This window comes from Nerophis ophidion, linkage group LG19 (genome assembly GCF_033978795.1).
Source record: "Nerophis ophidion isolate RoL-2023_Sa linkage group LG19, RoL_Noph_v1.0, whole genome shotgun sequence".
Classification (NCBI taxonomy): Eukaryota; Metazoa; Chordata; class Actinopteri; order Syngnathiformes; family Syngnathidae; genus Nerophis; species Nerophis ophidion.
Genome location: NC_084629.1, coordinates 15,059,954 through 15,081,473, shown reverse-complemented (window position 1 = coordinate 15,081,473; position 21,520 = coordinate 15,059,954). Strand labels below are relative to the sequence as shown.

The window sequence follows — 21,520 nt, the reverse complement described above, 5'->3', positions numbered from 1 at the left end:
GCCGACTCATGGCAGGGCCAACACAGATAGACAGACAACATTCACACTCACTTTCACACACTAGGGACCATTTAGTGATGCCAATCAACCTATCCCCAGGTGCATGTCTTTGGAGGTGGGAGGAAGCCGGAGTACCCGGAGGGAACCCACGCAGTCACAGGGAGAACAGGCAAACTCCACAGAAAAAGACCCTGAGGATTGAACCCTATTTTGTATACCATTTTTTGTAGGGTTTTACAGGTAGTTAATATATGACCATGATGAATTGTACTGGTAAATAACAGCTGATAGAATTAAAATAATAGACTTAAAATGTGTTTTGTTTTTTTAAAACTTGGAGTTGTATGGTCTTTTATCATGAAAAAATCTGATATTTTTCCTCTCAATTAGATTACTTCCCATTTAACAGACCAAGTGAACACATTTTTTTTTTACCAATTGTTATAGTATTCTGTATGGTCTTTCAATCTGAAAAAACAAAGTTCCCATTTAAATGAGTAGCTAAAACAGGACAGAGAGAACTTCAAATTAACATCAAAGTAGTTATACATGTATTTTTATTGAATATTCTATTTTAGGAACTAACTCTATAGGGGGCTTTTATGTTGTATTACTTATTTTTCACTGTATTCTGTGTGGTCTTTTATTTTAAAAAACAAAGTCCGAAATCTTTCTCTTCACTTTCCTTTTAAATTAATGGTATCTCATTTTGAAAAACAAAGCATAAGGGTTAGAGACAGACAAAAAACAATCAACTTTATATATATATATATATATATATATATATATACAGACACACATACAAATATACGTACTGTTATATACACATACATATATAAATACACATAAATACATATATATACATTTATATATATATACTTGTATATATATATATATATATATATATATATATACACATATATATATATATATATATACACATTAAAGGCCTACTGAAATGAGATTTTCTTATTTAAACGGGGATAGCAGGTCCATTCTATGTGTCATACTTGATCATTTCGCGATATTGCCATATTTTTGCTGAAAGGATTTAGTAGAGAACATCTACGATAAAGTTTGCACCTTTTAGTCGCTAATAAAAAATCCTTGCCTTTACCGGAAGTAGAAGCCGATGTGTGAGGGCTCCTCACATCCGCACATTGTTTACAATCATAGCCACCAGCAGCGCGAGCAATTCTGACCGAGAAAGCGACAATTTGCCCATTAATTGGAGAGAAGCTGAAAGATTCCTGGATGAAGAAAGTTAGAGTGAAGGACTAGAAGAAAAAAAAGAAAAGACGAGGGCAGGAGCGATTCAGATGTTATAAAACACATTTACTGGGATATTTCTGGAAAATCCCATATCTGCTTATTGTGTTAATAGTGTTTTAGTCGGATTATAAAGTCATACCTGAAAGTCAGAGGGGTGTGGTGACCGCCAGTGTCTCTGAGTGAAGCCATGGAGGAGCCAAGAAAGTCGCAGCTGCCTCTTTGACAGCTGCAGGAGGAACGACACAAGCTCCACTCATGTTTACGGTAAGAGCCGACTTATTACCACAATTTTCACACCGAAACCTGCCGGTTGACATGTGGTAGAGAAACATGTTCGCTTGACCGCTCTGTTCCATAGTAAAGCTTCACAACAAACAAAGAAACACCGGCTGTGTTTGTGTTGCTACAGCCGGCCGAAATACACCGCGTTCCACCAAATGCATACTTCTTTGTAGTATCCATTATTAATTGAACAAATTGCAAAAGATTCAGCAACACAGAGGTCCAGACTACTGTGTAATTATGGGATTAAATCGGACGACTTTTAGCCGTGAGTGGTGCTGGGATAAAATGTCCGCTACAACCAATAACGTCACAAGCACGCGTCAACATAAGTGTCATCATTCCGCGACGTTTTCAACAGGAAACTTCGTGGGAAATTTAAAATTGCAATTTAGTAAACTAAGCCGGCCGTATTGGCATGTGTTGCAATGTTAATATTTCATCATTGATATATAAACTATCAGACTGCGTGGTCAGTAGTAGTGGGTTTCAGTAGGCCTTTAAGAATGGGTTTAAAAAACAAAACAAAACAAAAAAACAACAAAAAAAAACATTGTGCGCACAACAACATTCGTGAGGGAGGGGCAGAAAGCAAGAGAGTTATGATAAATGTGCATGCGTCTCCAGGCTTGGCTTTTTATCCATTGATTTATCAGATTAAATTTTTTATTATCAATAGTAGGGGTGTCAAAAGTGTGCCCCGGAGGCCATTTGCGGCCCACAGCTAATGTTTTAAAGGCCCACGGCACATTCTAAAAATACTATTAAAGTGAACAAAAACATATCAAAAGTGAAATAAAAAAGCTTGAAGGTTAAATGTAATTTACAAAAAGTTTCAATGTTGACTAATAAAACAAAGCTGTTTATTTTGCTTTTAAACTGTCATTGCTAAAAAAAATAATATTGAATCGAAATCAACGTTATGATGAATTATTGACCTAAGGTTCCGATTGCTTCACATCAAATATTCCAGTAAGAAACATATTTTTGGTGGAAGATTTTGCAAATTTGGTAAATAACCCAAGAAATTATATTTTGTTGTTTTCTTACTGTACCGAAAATGAACCGAACCGTGACCTCTAAACCGAGGTACGTTTTTGTGTACCGTTACACCCCTAATGTATATACATATGTATATATATATATATATATAGATATATATATATATATACACACACACATACATGTTCATATACATATGTATATATATATATATATACACACACACACACATACATACACGTATATGTATATGTATATATATATATATATATATATATATATATATATATATATATACACACACATATATTAAGTTAAAGTACCAATGATTGTCACACACACATAAGGTGAGGCGAAATTATTTTCCATTATATGTATATATATATATATATATATATATATATATACACATATATATGTATACACACAGATACATATATATATATATATATATATATATATATATATATATGGATGATGGATATATGTATATAGTCATATATACACACATATGTACTGTGTATATATATATATATACACATACTTACATATACACGCACACACAAATATATATACATACATACAAATATATAAATATACACATATATATATATATACATACTGTACATATATACATACACACATACATATATATATATATATACACACACAAACACGTACACATATATATACATATATATATATATACACACACAAACACGTACACACGTACACACATATATATATATATATATATATATATATATATATATATATATATATATATATATATATATATATATATATATATATATATATGTACACTGTAGATATAATTGATAATTATAAACAATTATGACTTACATTTTAATTATAAAAATGTAAAATATTTGTTGCTCCATCACTGTTGATCCTAATCATGTAAAGCACATCGACATTTTTTGATTAATAAACTAAATGAACAGAAATACATGGTTGTACACATGTTCCTTACTATGGCGAGTTCTTGTAAATATTTTTATTAAAATAGCATCATCACCTGATACGCATAATGCACATCCTGACGTGAGCTGTTCCCCAAAGTGAAGCAACGATGTCACAGTGACAGTCTCTCTTTCGCCAGGAAACGTGCTAATCGTCTCGTCTCCAAATAAATCTATTAAGAAGAACACAAAGCACTGAAGCGCTGCAAGAGATTTAAATAGCGGAAGTACAAATTCAACCCAAAACAAACCAAAAAAAAAAGATAGCATAGGCTGTGTTTTAAATAATCGGATTCAGGCTTGTTTTGGCGCCTTACAGTGCAACTTGCAGCTCTTCATCAAGGCAACAGGACAATCAAAAGTCTTCTTCTTCTCCAAAATAAATATCCCAGAATGCACCTTGGCAAAAACATAGGTCCGCGTGTTTAGTTGTGTCTAGGTCGACCTTTCTTCATGCGGGCCGCTTTGGGTTTGGGAATGTACTGGTTGTTGGCCTGGTGCTCCAGTTCCCTGCTGAAGTACTGGATGGTTTTGTTCAGACCCTCTTCCAGGGGCACCTGTCACAAAAACAAACACACACACACAAAAACACATTCATATTTTGATTTGACTACATGGAGGTTGTGTCTAAATTATCATACAGTACAACTCCTCTCTGGGGGGAAGGGGGCTGCGTACTAGGATGACGGGGGATGCAAAACACTAACATAACCCCATTATTTAGTATTTACTTTTTAAATTATATCTCAAATCTGTACACTGCTGCTGGAAATTTAATTTTCCTGAGAGAACTCTCCTGAAGAAATCAATAAAGTACTATCTACAAACCCCGTTTTGCATATGGGTTGGAAATTTGTTTTTGACGCAAATATAAACGGAATACAATGATTTGCAAATCATTTTCAACCCATATTCAGTTGAATATGCTACAAAGACAACATATTCGATGTTCAAACTGATAAACCTTTTTTGCAAAAAACCATAAACTTTAGAATTTGATGCCAGCAACATGTGACAAAGAAGTTGGGAAAGGTGGCAATAAATACTCATAAAGTTGAGGAATGCTCATCAAACACTTATTTGGAACATCTCACTTGTGTGCAGGCTAATTGGCAACAAGTGGGTGCCATGATTGGGTATAAAAACAGCTTCCCAAAAAACGCTCAGTCTTTCACAAGAAAGGATGGGGCGAGGTACACCCCTTTGTCCACAACAGCGTGAGCAAATAGTCAAACAGTTTAAGAACAACGTTTCTCAAAGTGCAATTGCATGAAATTTAGGGATTTCAAAATCTACGGTCCATAATATCATTAAAAGGTTCACAGAATCTGGAGAAATCACGCCACGTAAGCGGCATGGCCAGAAACCAACATTGAATGACCTTGACCTTCGATCCCTCGGATGGCACATCAATCTCTAAAGGATATCACCTCATGGGCTCAGGAACACTTCAGAAAACCACTGTCACTAAATACAGTTTGTCGCTACATCTGTAAGTGCAAGTTAAAGCTCTACTATGCAAAGCGAAAGCCATTTATCAACAACATCCAGAAACGCCGCCTGCTTTTCTGGGCCCGTGATCATCTAAGATGGACTGATGCAGAGTGGAAAAGTGTTCTGTGGTCTGATGACTCCACATTTCAAATTGGTTTTGGAAATATTCGACATCGTGTCATCCGGACCAAAGTGGAAGCGAACCATCCAGACTGTTATCGACGGTATGGGGGTGCATTAGTGCCCAAGGAATGGGTAACTTACACATCTTTGAAGGCACCATTAATGCTGAAAGGTACATACAGGTTTTGGAACAACGTATGCTGCCATATAAGCGCCGTCTTTTTCATGGACACCCCTGCTTATTTCAGGAAGACAATGCCAAGCCACATTCAGCACGTGTTACAACAGCGTGGCTTCGTAGTAAAAGAGTGCGGGTACTTTCCTAACCCGCCTGCAGTCCAGACCTGTCTCCCATCGAATATGTGTGGCCCATTATGAAGCGTTAAATACGACAGCGGAGACCCCGGACTGCTGAACGACTGAAGCTCTACATAAAACAAGAATGGGAGAAAGATTTCCACTTTCAAAGCTTCAACAATTAGTTTCCTCAGTTCCCAAACGTTTATTGAGAGTTGTTAAAAGAAAAGGTGATGTAACACAGTGGTGAACATGCCCTTTCCCAACTACTTTGGCACGTATTGCAGCCATGAAATTCTAAGTTAATTATTATTTGCAAAATAAATAAATAAAGTTTATGAGTCTGAACATCAAATATGTTGTCTTTGTAGTGCATTCAATTGAATATGGGTTGAAAACGATTTGCAAATCATTGTATTCCGATTTTATATAAATCCATCGTAATTTCCCAACTCATATGGAAAAGGGGTTTCTATCTATCTATCTATCTATCTATCTATCTATCTATCTATCTATCTATCTATCACTTCCCATGAAAAAGCCTTGGTGCCAAAATGGACTACAGTGGATCCCCACCGAGTCGCAGATTTTGATTCGCTGCATAATTTGACAACTTAAATTGAAAGTGCTTTGATTAGGGTTGTCAAAATATCATGCCGTTAATTAGTCATAATTAGCATATGTGCTATTGTGTTAACCCTTGTGCAACCTTTAGATGGACTATACACAGAATCTTATGACCCATAAGGGATCCACTCATGAAAGTGTCATAAGTCAGCAATACATTTATGTATTTTTTTTAACTTTAAATCTTTTAACAACTTCTGATCTATCTTTATCAGATTTTATTTTATCATGGGAAAATACAAAATATGCAGTATTTAGAAAAAATTAAAAATAAAGTTGGGAGTGGAATTTGAGTTTAGGTATTTACAGCCTTGAATAAGTCAGTAATTTGTGACAATATTGATTTGATACAGTGGACAATTAGACAAAAAATATTTTTTACAGTGCCTACTGAGCTGGATGAGAGAGAAAGTAAACAGGCTTGGTTGACTATATTACGTTCACACAAGTCTTTTATAAATATCTGTCATGCTACATATAACTGCCCCCCAAAAGTATCATTGCATTTCAGCACTATAATGGAAGTTTAACACGTTTACGCTCATCAAAGCTCTGAGAATTATGCTTATTGTTTTCTGGCGCCATTTGGTGATTAAATAGGACAAATACACCCAAACAATATTTTTCTTGTTTTTCAATCAGTAAGTGTGGACATCCTTTTGGTTTTCATTGAAAAATAATAGTAATGTTCAATGATTAACAATCTGTTAAAAAATATCAGCTACAGCGTATTCTGAAAGTATTCTAAGCGCTTCACTTTTCCACATTTTGTTATGTTACATCGTTATTCCAAAATGCAATACATTCATTGCATCTTCAAAAATTTCTACACACAATACCCCAAAATGACAACGTGGAAACCCCCTTTTTTTATAATTTTTTGCAAATTTATATATATCCATCTATCCATTTTTCTACCGCTTATTCCCAAAAAACAAAAAAAATCTAAGAAATTACCTGTATATAACTATTCACAGCCTTTACCATAAAGCTCAAAAGTGAGGCCAGGGGCATCCTGTTTCAACTGATCATCCTTGAGATAATTTTGAAACCGACACCGATAATTTCCAATACTACATTTTGAAGCATTTATTGGCTCATAATATCGGCAATCCGATATTATCGGACATCCCTAGTTTGTGCTAAGGTGCCATCTTTTGGACGAGTTCGTTCAACGCAGATGCTGCACTGTCCTTCCATTTAGTGTTTTCAACCGGAAGTACAAGTTTGATCTTGTAGTAGTCCATAGTGTTTATTTTCATAAAGATTCTTTATTCATAACTCCAAGCAATGTTTGTAGGTTTTACAAGGAAATAAAACGTTTTATACTTACCAAACCTACCCATCTGTGATATCTGTAGGAGTGTTTTTTCATGCATATTGTATGTGCTATCATAATGTAATCAAGCGAGCGTTGTTAGCATTAGCTAACATGTTCACGAGTGTCTGTGCTAGCGTTGTCAACTTACAATGGGATTCTGTTTATATTGTTCCAGTTTTTAAAAATGTATCAGTAAATTCACCAAAACGTCACTGTGGAGTTATTGAGTCTGTTTAGCTGATTGGAGAGTTAGCTTCTGCACCTGGTGGACCCATAATGATGACTTCTGTTTTGTTTGATAAACCATTTTACTGCCTTGTTATGTTATCTGTTTTCCTACAAAATTAAACAGAATGAATGAACCTCCTTCAAGGCTGATGATTCCACATTTTTTTTTACAAGGTGCTGTAATAATGTAATTCATTTACGTAAAAATACCTAAAGTTGAGGGCTTAGAGATTAGAGAATACATTAATTACAAATAACTACAGATCATAATTAATTGATTTTTTTTTTAAATTGCTTGACGGCGCTATCTGCAGGGGAGAAAGTGCAGCAGCTATGACTCCTTACCATTCTAAGAAGGTGCTGTCTCCCTCAACATTCGTCAAATCACTCAACATTTCCAGTAGGCAATTGTCAACAGGGCTTCTCAAGTCCACACTCCAATCAGTATTTCTATATATAATATACAGTGAAGAAAATAAGTATTTGAACACCCTGCTATTTTGCAAGTTCTCCCACTTAGAAATCATGGAGGGGTCTGAAATGTTCACGGTAGATGCATGTCCACTGTATGAAAGATAACCTAAAGAGAAAAAATTCCAGAAATCACAATATATGATTTTTTTTAACAATTTATTTGTGTAATAAAGCTGAAAATAAGTATTTGAACACCAACATTAATATTTGGTAGAGTAGCCTTTGTTTGCAATTACAGAGGTCAAACGTTTCCTGTAGTTCTTCACAAGGTTTGCACGGACTGCAGGAGGGATTTTGGCCCACTCCTCCACACAGATCTTCGCTAGATCAGTCAGGTTTCTGGGCTGTCGCTGAGTAACACAGACTTTCAGCTCCCTCCAAAGATTTTCAATTGGATTTAGGTATGGAGACTGGCTAGGCCACTCTGGAACCTTGATATGGTTCTTACAAAGCAACTTCTTGGTTTTCCTGGCTGTGTGCTTTGGGTTATTGTCATGTTGGAAGATCCAGCCACGACTCATCTTCAATGATCTGACTGAGGGAAAGAAGTTTTTGGCCAAAATCTCACAATACATGGCTGCAGTCATCCTCTCCTTAATACAGTACAGTCGTCCTGTCCCATGAGCAGAAAAACACACCCAAAGCATGATGCTACCACCCCCATGCTTCACAGTAGGGATGGTGTTCTTGGGATGGTACGCATCATTCTTCTTCCTCCAAACACGCAATGTGGAATTATGACCAAAAAGGTCCATTTTAGTCTCATTTCTCCACAAAACTTTCTCCCATGACTCCTCTGGATCATCCAAATAGTCATTGGCAAACTTAAGACGGGCCTTAACATGTGCTGGTTTAAGCAGGGGAACCTTCCGTGCCATGCATGATTTCAAACCATGACGTCTTAGTGTATTACCAACAGTGACCATGAAAACAGTGGTCCCAGCTCTTTTCAGGTCATTGACCAAGTCCTGCCGTGTAGTCCTGGGCTGATTCCTCACCTTTCTTAGCATCATTGGGACCCCACAAGGTGATATCTTGCATGGGGCTCCACTCCGATTGAGATTGACCGTCATGTTTAGCTTCTTCCATTTTCTAATGATTGCTCCAACAGTGGACCTTTTTTCACCAAGCTGCTTGGCAATTTCTTCTTAGTCCTTTCCATCCTTGTGGAGTTGTACAATTTAGTCTCTGGTATCTTTGGACAGCTCTTTGCTCTTAGCCATGCTGAATGTTTGGGTTTTACTGATTCCATGGGGTGGACAGGTGTCTTTATGGAGCTAACAACCTCACACAGGTGCATCTGATTCAGGATAATACAGTGGAGTGGAGGAGGACTTTTAAAGGCGGAATAACAGGTCTTTGAGGGTCAGAATTCTAGCTGATAGACATGTGTTCAAATACCTATTTTCAGCTGTATCACATGAAAAACTTGTTAAAAAATCATGGATTGTAATTTCGGGATTTTTCTCTTTAGGTTATCTCTCATACAGTGGACATGTACCTACCGTGAACATTTCAGACCCCTCCATGATTTCTAAGTGGGAGAACTTGCAAAATAGCAGGGTGTTCAAAAACGTATTTTCTTCATTGTATGAATAACAGGAACACATTTCCTTTCAGTGCACGAGGGGAGCGGAGGTTTGGGTTTTTGCCATAACATTTGTGCAACATTATGTCCTATCCCAGCAGGCACAGGACATTAGACCTAATTTAACAAGTTTTCACCGTGGTTTCAAACTTAACGTTGGAACAACATGCTTTTTGATGACGTTTAATCAATGTTGGGTTCTGACAATTTGACCATTGAATTTTCGTCATTTCCAAACCAACATTCTACAACACACACACAATGTTGAAATAATATGCTTTTTGATTACGTTTATTCAATGTCAGGTTTTGACATTATTTTGACCATTGAAATGTGGGAATTTCCGAACCAATAAAGTGGATGCAATATTAGACATCAAAGTAGTCTCCATTTTCAAATACAACTATTTTGAACCGTTGTTTCGAAGTCAGTTTTAAATGATATTTATGTATAATCAATGTTGAATCAATGTCTTGTGCCTGCGGGGATGGTTTAAACCAATGGCCGCACAAAGTTTATCTTCAGATTGAGGTTTTAACCATGTGACGAAATGTGTTATCTTTATCTAACAATAGAAGGAAAGTAAGCTTTGGTAGGCCTTAAGTCATTATACATGTACAATTTAATGTTAAAATGGTATGTTTTGACCCTGTTGAGTTTCGAGGGAGACAGTCAAATACTTCCACTTGCATACAGAAAGTTGCTCTTTGTGTTGCCTAATGTGTTTTGGTTGTGCGGTCATTTTTCAGTTTGCATCGTTATTGTTGTTAATGTTTTTTCTGGTCAGATTCAAGATTGGCATACTATATTTACCCATTAGCCTGCCAAGGAAGCTTAGTTCCAATTAAACTAAACAAAGAAGTTAAGTAAAGGGCCACAAAAATGGGCCTGTGTGCCACAAAATGAACAAGGATAGAGGTTATCATTTTGTGCAGCAGTCAACTAGCAAAAAATATTCATGTTTTCTGGGCTATGTTTCAAAGACAATGTACACATCAGTGTACATGTAATATCAGAATATGAATCAGCTTTATTGGCCGAGTATGTAATGCGTTACTACATTGATGAATAGAGGTGTTATAATGCAGGACCAAGCCAGCCATGTTTTGCAGGCTTCTGATTCTACAAAATATGCATAACACACACACCAGGTGGGGGAAATCTGCATTTTTTTAAATGTTTGTGTGGACATGGACTTTATTAATTTTAATTGTGAAGTCTTTTACATGAGAAGCCTTGTCCTCACTGGTGATGGGATAAGCACACTAGGAAGAAAAGGAAAGAGGGGGATCCGGTATGTGAAAGAAGACAGCTGCATGTTGAGATTTTGGCGAGATTACGGCCGACAATAATGTGTTTTTTTACAATCAGGACATTGTTGAACGACAACCTCCTTGTCACCCAATCAACGTCCGGTCAGATAAAAAAAATTCATATCCACACAAAAACATCAGTGTCTGAAGATGTTTAAACCCAGTCGGGATGTCGGTAGACATGGGCAAAATCCCGTGAGGCTCCTACAGAATCTAGAAGAGTTGGCAGCTCTGGTCTTTGCAAGCGCAACTTATTAAGTGCCCACTCAATACTTACAGAAAAAAACAAACGTTGATACATAGAAGACATTTGAAAACTAAGCTCATTTTGAGATTTATGATGACCTCTTAACGCTTCAAAGCGAACAGTCACTTTTTAAAACCAAGTCAATGAAAATGCAAATAACATTGTTTCTTTCATTTAGAGGCGGTTTATGAGTCTGACTTACTTTTTTGTCACTGTTAAATGTTGAATTTTTTATTGTATTAAAATGATGCAAAATGTCTTTTGGGTAAAGTCACTAAACAAATACTGCTCAAACTTTTGTCGTTATTAACACATTGTAGCAAATGCTTTACATCACATGAAAAAGCTAATTAACACGTTTCTGAGTGGTGATAGCAACTTGGAATTTTCTGATGCTGCTAATGAAGTTGTCTCATATGTTGTTTTAAGAAAATACTCGGAGGTTTCTAATGATATATTTATTTGTCTGTGTGCATATGGGACATAAAATTATGTCAACTTCAGTTAATTAACTAAAATGAAGGTTTATAACAGGGTTTCTGCAGGTATCAGCAAATCTAATTGAATGTTTTAATGGCTTTTTAATGCAACTTAAAACAATTTAGTGCCTATATTCTACTGCAGATTCCTATTATAGTCAATAGCCTACAATTGTCTGTAAAGACAAAATTTTAATCATTCCACAATGATAATTTTGAATTGTTGAAATGTTTAGATTAACTGTTGCCAAGTTAGACACTACTGTAACCATAATATATAATAATAACAATGCAATAAACCCTGTTTTTTTTCCATTGCCATCATATTTTTTGCAATTGTGCTTTTCACTAGTGAGCTCCGACTAGCGAGGCGATGTGGGTGTACATTTAATTCTACTGTCATGACAATCAGGTGTTGAAACCTTTTGTATTCAGTTTGAAAGCCAGAGAAGAAGAAAAGAAACACACATGGACATTTCATTCATTGTTCCATTAATCCGCGATGAGGTGGCGACTTGTCCAGGGTGTACATTGCCTTCCGCCCGATTGTAGCTGAGATAAGCACCAGGGCCCCCCGCAACCCCAAAGGGAATAAGCGGTAGAAAAATGGATGGATGTTCCATTCATTGACTAATTTACTATCAGCCCAGGTGTACAATTCCATGATTTTTTTTAAATGCTTTTTAATATCATTTAAGGCCCTAATTTTTGAAAAATCAATTTTAATTACTTTTAATGACCCACAAAAATCCTGTATACATATAAATGCAATAAGAAAAAGTGTATCAATATGTTTGTGTGTGTTCCATACCACTGGCTCCCAGCCGAGCATCGTTTTGGCTTTTCGAATGTCGGGTCTTCGCCTCTGTGGGTCATCCTGGGCCTCGGGTAGGAACTGGATATGACTTTGGCTCACTGTGGGAGTGGACAGAATGGACTGAGATTGAAGATTTAAAGGTTTCCATGAGAACATACGATAAAATGTATTTATATAAAAACCCAACGATGCGTTTACAAATGGTATTGTCCTTCTATTCCTAATATCAGGAAAATATACTTATACTTTGGGTAATTCATATTCTGTTTTGGGGATTTTAGTCACTATAGAAATGTACTCGCTGCCTCAGAAACAACAATAGGAACAGTGATGTAATTTTTAAAGAACAGTGCTGACGTGATTAAAATAAAAGAGAAATTATGATCTGTAACTCATTAATCTTTTTTTAATCTCACCTCAAAATTGTTGAGAAAATCCCTCCATTTAGGTAATTCCATTCATATTTACTACAGGCAGATCAAAAGATGGACATAAAGTATATTAAAGTTAAAGTACCAATGATTGTCACACACACACACTAGGGGTGGCAAAATTATTCTCTGCATTTGACCCATCACCCAAGTGGCTTTATAAAGCAATTTAATGTTTAAAATGTGGTGGCTTTATAAAGCAATTTAATGTTTAAAATGTGGTGTAACACAAGTACATAAGTCTGAAGAGGTTTTAAATTGATTAATCACGTTGCGATCCGATCTGCATTTAATGGAAATGTCTCAGTTGTGTTACAAAATACAATTGTAACTAATTTTTCTGTCTTCATAATAAACAACATTGGACAGTTTAAACTTGAAATATTAATAAAACAGTCACAAAAATGCAATTTTGAAATAAAATAGCAAGCAATACAATAGCAAGAGAAAGTGTACCAAGGATGCAACATTCAATCAGTACAAATTTTATTTAGGAATTGATTCTTCAAATACAATAATAACAGGAAAAATGTAAGCTATCTTTTTAGGGGCCATTATTTTTGTTAGCACAGTCAGATGTAACAAAAGAGGCGTTCCCCATCATCTAAAGGCCATCTACTGCCTTATTCTCAGAGTGCATTACTGCTGACTGCAAAAAAGGTAAATCCAAAAGACGAATACAACATTACATGATTTTTGAAAAAAGTTTCTTTCAAGAAAAATTTCCCCCTGCCAAAAACATTCATTGCGATCTGCTACTTCTTTCTAGACAGAGTGTATGTTGCTAGTTGCAAAAATCTTTAAAGTGCATTTGGAACACCAAATCTTTATTATCATTACCTTTAGGAAATCAATTTTTTGTTTTTAGTTTTAATTACTATTGAAGCGTTCTCCCTGCACTATAATGGCCATTTGTTGCAATCTTCTAACTTGTCTTTGAGTTTGCATGCTGTTGATTGCAGAAACAATAAATACAAACACAGAGCTCTAAACTTTTTAATCACTTCTTTTTAAAGAGAAGTGGAATGGAATTGTGGGAGCCTGTTGGCTTGCTGGCTGGCTTGGGTGCCGGCCTGTGGGTGGAATGCGTTGGCTTTAGTCCCCTTTAAGATGCGTAAATACCCGGTTTGGACTTATGTGAACACATTGCCTTATGGGCAGCTCGGATATAGTGTTCACGTAGAGAATGAGGGCTGTGCAGGTTTTGAAAGGGGTTGTCGGTGTGGACTCTGCAGAGTTGGGCTATTGCGGGCGGGCGCAGGCATACATATCATATTTGCTGATGTTGTTCTGTTGCTGTTTTTATTGTTGTTGTCTCTTGGTCTAAACCCCTAAATTTAATAAAATCAAATACAAACAAGGCAACAAAAAAAGTATCTCACACTTCTCTTTTGTAAAGCATGTCTGTATAGCAGATATAGGCATTTACATCAACAATATGATTTGCCTGAGAGGCAGGACAGGACATGTAAAAAATGTTTTTTCCTGTCCAAAAAGCCGAAGCGTAACGATAACATAATTCTAAAAGGCCAATTGTTATCATATTCTGCACCGTTTTTGTCAGAGTGTACACTGTTTAATGCAAAAACAGGAAGTACTATGCCATGGCAGAGGTCTTTAGTTTACTTCTGAGTGCTATTACAGCCTCTTTGGTAATGAATATACCGGAAAGATGCCATTACCAAAAAGATCCACTGCATCCATAAGGACAGAATGAGACAGAATGTTTTGCTACCAACCACCGAGACAAGTGCTTATGGGCACAGCTACATCTGCCGTGTTTGCATTAACATTACAAAAGTGTAAGAAAGCAAAGGGTCCTTATTGGGACGGCGTGGCGAAGTTGGTAGAGTGGCTGTGCCAGTAATCTGAAGGTTACTGGTTCAATCCCCACCTTCTACCATCTTGGTCACGTCCGTTGTGTCCTTGGGCAAAACACTTCACCCTTGCTCCTGATTGGTCCTGGTGAGCGACTTGCATGGCAGCTCCCGCCGTCAATGTGTGAATGTGTGTGTGAATGGGCGAATGTGGAAATACTGTCAAAGCGCTTTGGGCTCCTTAAAAAAGGGGTAGAAAAGCGCTATACAAGTACAACCCATTTACCATTTACCATATTCAGTGGTGATCTAATGCCCGAATTTTTCAAAGTACATTTGTAAAACAGTGCTTGGGTTAGCAGCTTAGCATGCAAACAGCAGATTAACTACACCCAAAGTACGATTTCTGGTATTTGAATGAAGGATGAAATAAACCCGTCCTTGTAGATTGAAGTAGCGGGACATGCCACTCAAGTGGGTAAGTCGAAGTAACGTGACGTGCTACTCGAGTGGGGAAGTCGCGCTGTTGCCCGGCAACTTTGTCTTGTGTGAAGCAGGCCATCAAGAGTTTTGTGTAATGATGTGCTGCACTCGCAGCGTCCCATTAAGTCTCTCCACCTGTTTTCAATAGGCTTTACATCACACGAGAATGATGGCAGCAGATGTAGAGTGCTAATAGCCAGCTCCAAGGCACACTGATGATGCAGCATCACGAGCAATTAGGCATTCAGTATCCTGCTCAAGGACACTTCCACATGTGGAGAATACAGTTGTGATCAAAATTATTCAACCCCCACACAATTTTGGTGTTTTAGCAAGTTGGACATTTATTCCGTATTTTGCTTATAGCCATATCAAATAAAGATGTGTCAAATAGACAAATGCAACTTAAATTGTAACACTGCATTTTACAAAATACCAAAATTGAAAAGACCTTATTCAAATTCTGTTCTTAAGAGTTATGATCTTCAAGGGGTTGAATAATTTTGTCAATGAGATATTAAGAGAAATGACACCGTCTGGTATGTTACGAAATATAATGTTGTAATTCAAGTTGCATTTGTTTATTTAATGCATCTTTATTTGATATGACTATAAACAAAATACGGAATAAATGTCCAACTTGCTAAAACACCAAAATTGTGTGGGGGTTGAATCATTTTGATCACAACTGAAAATAGGAATCAAGCGTTGAATTATACTGCATGTCTGAGGGTCATCATTTGTCTTTTTATTCTGCTGTTGAAAACCACATTTAACTATGCTGCCCTTTCAATGTAGCTAACATTCTCTTCATTGTAGTCGAACAGTATATCATGCTTTAATGGCGGCAAAGCAGAATATGTTCATCATTCATGAAGCATCTTAATGCAGAGGCGCCTTAAAATGAATGAAGGAGGAGGAAGGTGCAAGGACAAGGAAAGCACAATAGGTGAAGGACATTAAGAGATAAGCAGGAAGGCAGCGGGGGGCTTGGCCGGCAGTGAGATAGTGGGGGTCAAAAGATTGTATAGACACATAGAATGACAACTATGTTGATCGATCCGACAGCTTACCGACAAGACTTTTGATGAGCTGAGCAAACTCCAGTATGGTGTGCTCCTCTGGATTACCCTGCAGATAGAAAATACATAAAAATTGAACGTACACACATGGAGATGCATACCCACATCTTAGGGATAAACTATCTTCACCAAGATTTCTGAATCAAAATTTATTGGCTGGTCTGGGTAACTATTAGGGGGTTTGAGTTGCGTTGAAGTTTAGTTGTAAGACGGCATAAGTTTGGGTAAGATACTGGTTAGGGTTGTGTTAGAATTACAGTTAAGGTTAGAAGTAGTATTAGGCTAAATCTCTTTAGTCCTTTGGCCTCAGTTTTGCCTGTTCACATCGAACAAGTGGTTTCCCAATTCTCCTATTAGTTTAACGGAAACGCTAAGTGGCAATTGGTGTATAGTCCTCTAAACCAGTGGTTTTCAAATGGGGGATACGTGTACCCCTAGGGGTACTTGAAGGTATGCCAATGGGTTAGTGAGATTTTTAAAACATTTTCTAAAAATAGCAACAATTCAAAAATCCTTTATAAATATATTTATTGAATAATACTTCAACAAAATATGAATGCTAGTTCATAAACTGTGAAAAGAAATACAACATTGCAATATTCAGTGTTGACAGCTAGATTTTTTGTGGACATGTTCCATAAATATTGATGTTAAAGATTTCTTTTTTTGTGAAGAAATGTTTAGAATTAAGTTCATGAATCCAGATGAATCTCTATTACAATCCCCAAAGAGGGCACTTTAAGTTGATGATTACTTTAATGTGTAGAAATCTGTATTTATAATTGAATCACTTGTTTATTTTTTCAACAAGTTTTCCGTCTTTTTTTCCAAATAGTTCAAGATAGACCACTACAAATGAGCAATATTTTGCACTGTTATACAATTTAATAAATCAGAAACTGATGACATAGTGCTGTATTTTACTTCTTTATCTCTTTTTTTCAACCAAAAATGCTTTGCTCTGATTAGGGGGTACTTGAATTAAAAAAATGTTCACAGGGGGTACATCACTGAAAAAAGGTTGAGAACCACTGCTCTAAACCAAGTGTGGAGAAGAAGGTTGAGCAGTAAGGACAAAAATGTAAGTAATAATAGAATGGACTTTATTGTCATTATATTTGGTTATAACGAGATTAAGGACTCCAACTTAAGGTGCGGGTGTGGGAACAAATATGGGGTAAAAATAAATAACAGAAGAGTAATAAAGGAAAAACTAACAATTGAAATAAACCGACTACTATCCAATAAAAATAATAAGCAATCCTGTACAATATACAAAACACTATAGAAATACAAAATACTGTACAATATACACAACAAGACAAGAGTACCGATGTAATAAATAATCAGTGTCATAAATAACAATCAGTGTCGGACGTGTTGCACTCGACGGTAGAATTGCACAGTAGGGTTTTAGGGTGGGATATTGTATAGGGCTGAATTATTATTATTATTATAAGTTAGAATTCATCATGGTGACAGCTCTGGGAAAGAAGCTGTCTCTGAGCCTGTTTGGTCTGGCTTTGATGCACCTGTAATGCCTGCCCAATGGTAGCAGGTCGAACAGGTGGAAGCCAGGGTGTGTGCTGTCTTTGGTGATTCTTTTTAAGAAGCATTGCTGATTTTCATACTAATAACCCTTGTAATAAGAAGTGTGAATGATTTGCCTTAGGGTGAGGGCGAGAATTGGGATTCAGCCTTAGTGTTTAGGGTTGTTAAGGATGGGTTTGCGTCAGTAAATGGTTAAGTTTAGAGGTAAGATTAGGGTTTAGGGTAGTTAGGGTCAGATTAGGGTAAGAGCATGGGTGTTTGGGTCTAGAGGTAGGATTAGGGTTTAGGGTGGTTAGGGTTGAATGAGGGCAGGAGTATCAAACTTAATTGCAGGAATAATTGAAAATTGCCCTTGTTGTCTCCTGTGCTCTGTGAATGTGCTCGCTGGTTTTAAAGATACTAATGTGTTATGTGCCAATCATGTGTTGCTTTTTTGGCTTCGACAAAATGTGCATGACAGCCGGTGAATGTGTTTTTACTGTATATGGAAAGCCTTTTTTTTTTTTTTAAACTCCACTTGTGTCGATGGATTTTATCTAAAACTAATGTGGAGGAAAATCGCTTTTGAAAACATCTATGTTTGCATTTGTTTTTTCATGTTTATTGAATTACTGAGTTATTGAATTACTTATTGAGTACTTTCTGACAGTCTGTGATTTCTTAAATGACAAAGCATAGAGAAAACCGTGGGGAGAATCAATGGGAGAGAGCCGCTGTGTGCTCACACAACCACCAGGTATCATCTGTGAGCACATAATACTGTATCATCTCTTTCGGACTTATCAGGTCGCTAGTTAATTCTTCATGCATTCTTCACTCAAACTTAAAAGTAAAAATTGAGGTATTGCTACTTTTGGTGGTAATCTGACACCCTTAGTTAGAATGGTTAGTGCAATGTATTCTATTATTACCACCGTAGAATCCAATGTTGGTTGTAATACTTAGGGTATATATGTATGAGATATATGGAGTTGTGTAGTTGCTGAAATTTGCAATGCTTGCCGTTAACGTAACAACCCACGAAGGTCACGGTCATTATTTGGGTATGGTAAGGGCTTAAGGTTGAAATTGTGTAGGGAGGGTAAAGGTCAAACAATACTAGTTGAATTTGGATACCGTTTTAGGGTCTGAGAGTGGTTCAGGGTGGTTTGAATTGGATAAAGGTAGGGCAATACATTTTAACTGGAGCTGTAGGGTAAGGGTTTAGGGTTTATGGTAGGGTAAACAGAGGGTTGGATTTAGAGTTGGGGTTTCTATGCTACCCTACAAGTGGCTCAGGTAGGAATAGGGCTTAAAGTGGTTTAGGCAGGATTAGGTAGAGTTGGGGTTAGAGGTAGGACGATGATTTAAGGTGGTTTGGGTTTGATTAGGGCTATGTAATGGTTTAAGGTTAGTTGGTTGGGAGGTATGATTAGGCTGGTTAAGGTTGGATTAGTGTAGTCTAGAAAATAAGTATTTGAACACCCTGCTATTTTGCAAGTTCTCCCACTTAGAAATCATGGAGGGGTCTGAAATTTTCACCGTAAGTATATGTCTACTGTATGAGAGATAACCTAAAAAGAAAAATCCAGAAATCACAATCTATGATTTTTTAACAATTTATTCGTGTGATACAGCTGAAAATAAGTATTTGAACACCTGTCTATCAGCTAGAATTCTGACCCTCAAAGACCAGTTAGTCCGCCTTTAAAAGTCCTCCTCCACTCCACTGTATTATCCTGAATCAGATGCACCTGCGTGAGGTTGTTAGCTGCATAAAGACACCTGTCCACTCCATACAATCAGTAAGACCCACAAATTCAGCATGGCTAAGAACAAAGAGCTGTCCAAAGACACCAGCGACAAAATTGTACAACTCCACAAGGATGGAAAGGGCTCTGGAGAAATTGCCAAGCAGCTTGGTGAAAAAAGGTCTACTGTTGGAGCAATAATTAGAAAATGGAAGAAGCTAAACATGACGGTCAATCTCAATCGGAGTGGAGCCCCATGCAAGATATCACCTGGTGTGGTCTCAATGATGCTAAAAAAGGTGAGGAATCAGCCCAGGACTACACGGCAGGACTTGGTCAATGACCTGAAAAGAGCTGGGACCACTGTGTCCATGGTCACTGTTGGTAATACACTAAGACGTCATGGTTTGAAATCATGCATGGCATGAAGGTTCACCTGCTTAAACCAGCGCATCTTAAGGCCCGTCTTAATTTTGCCAATGACCATTTGGATGATCCAGAGGAGTCATGGGAGAAAGTTTTGTGGACAGATGAGACCAAAATTGACCTTTTTGGTCATAATTCCACATTGCGTGTCTGGAGGAAGAAGAATGATGGGAACCATCTCAAGAGCACCATCCCTACTGTGAAGCATGGGTGTGGTAGCATCAATGTTTTGGGGATGTTTTTCTGCTCATGGGACAGGACGACTGTACTGTATTAAGGAGAGGATGACTGCAGCCATGTATTGTGAGATTTTGGCCAAAAACTTCTTTCCCTCAGTCAGATCATTGAAGATGAGTCGTGGCTGGATCTTCCAACATGACAATAACCCAAAGCACACAGCCAGGAAAACCAAGAAGTGGCTTCGTAAGAACCATATCAAGGTTCCAGAGTGGCCTAGCCAGTCTCCATACCTAAATCCAATTGAAAATCTTTGGAGGGAGCTGAAAGTCTGTGTTACTCAGCGACAGCCCAGAAACCTGACTGATCTAGCGAAGATCTGTGTGGAGGAGTGGGCCAAAATCCCTCCTGCAGTCTGTGCAAACCTTGTGAAGAACTACAGGAAACGTTTGAACTCTGTAATTGCAAACAAAGGCTACTCTACCAAATATTAATGTTGGTGTTCAAATACTTATTTTCAGCTTTATTACACAAATAAATTGTTAAGAAATCATAGATTGGGATTTTTGGATTTTTCTTTTTAGGTTATCTCTCATACAGTGGACATGCACCTACCGTGAAAATGTCAGACCCCTCCATGATTTCATAGTGGGAGAACTTGCAAAATAGCAGGGTGTTCAAATACTTATTTTCTTCACTGTATAATTTAGGTTATGGTGAGATCTGAGGGCAAGGGCTTATAGTTTATAAACAAAATGTGTTTTTTAGAAAGAGAAACTCACCAGATTAACAGGACTGCTGATGTTACTGTTCATCAACAGCACCAGGCCGTTCACCAGGTCACTGTAGGTCCAAACACACACACACACACACACACACACACACACACACACACACACACACACACACACACACACACACACACACACACACACACACACACACACACACACACACACACACACACACACACACACACACACACACACACACACACACACACACACACACACACAAATCATTGGTTCTCCAATTATTTCTTAGTGCAAATGACATTCACTGCATTTGCTAGTATTCGCTATGAAAACATACATAGAGGACTGTGAAAACACTACAATACTAAACCCCCCACACCTGAGACACGCACAAAATCGTGTAATTACCACCAGTTCCTTATTTGGTCATGACAAAGCGACACTTTAAAAGGTCAGGTGAGCTTCAGCATGAGTTGGTTCCTCTTCCATGCCGGCCAACTATTTCTGTCTATGTCGGACAG

General features: G+C 37.3%; 1 protein-coding gene across 1 annotated transcript in view; it reads right to left on the bottom strand.

Moving 5' to 3' along the window:
• Window positions 1-3,559: 3,559 nt before the first annotated feature.
• Window positions 3,560-21,520, bottom strand: part of uxs1 (UDP-glucuronate decarboxylase 1) — a 114,601-nt gene continuing 96,640 nt past the window's right edge. Inside the window, exons 12-15 of the mRNA XM_061879286.1 lie at window positions 21,027-21,087; window positions 16,352-16,409; window positions 12,542-12,645; window positions 3,560-4,096 (exon numbers count right to left, since the gene is read on the bottom strand). Coding sequence (XP_061735270.1) covers window positions 3,965-4,096; window positions 12,542-12,645; window positions 16,352-16,409; window positions 21,027-21,087 — 355 coding nt within the window. The 3' untranslated portion in view covers window positions 3,560-3,964. The remainder of the gene's footprint in view (window positions 4,097-12,541; window positions 12,646-16,351; window positions 16,410-21,026; window positions 21,088-21,520) is intronic.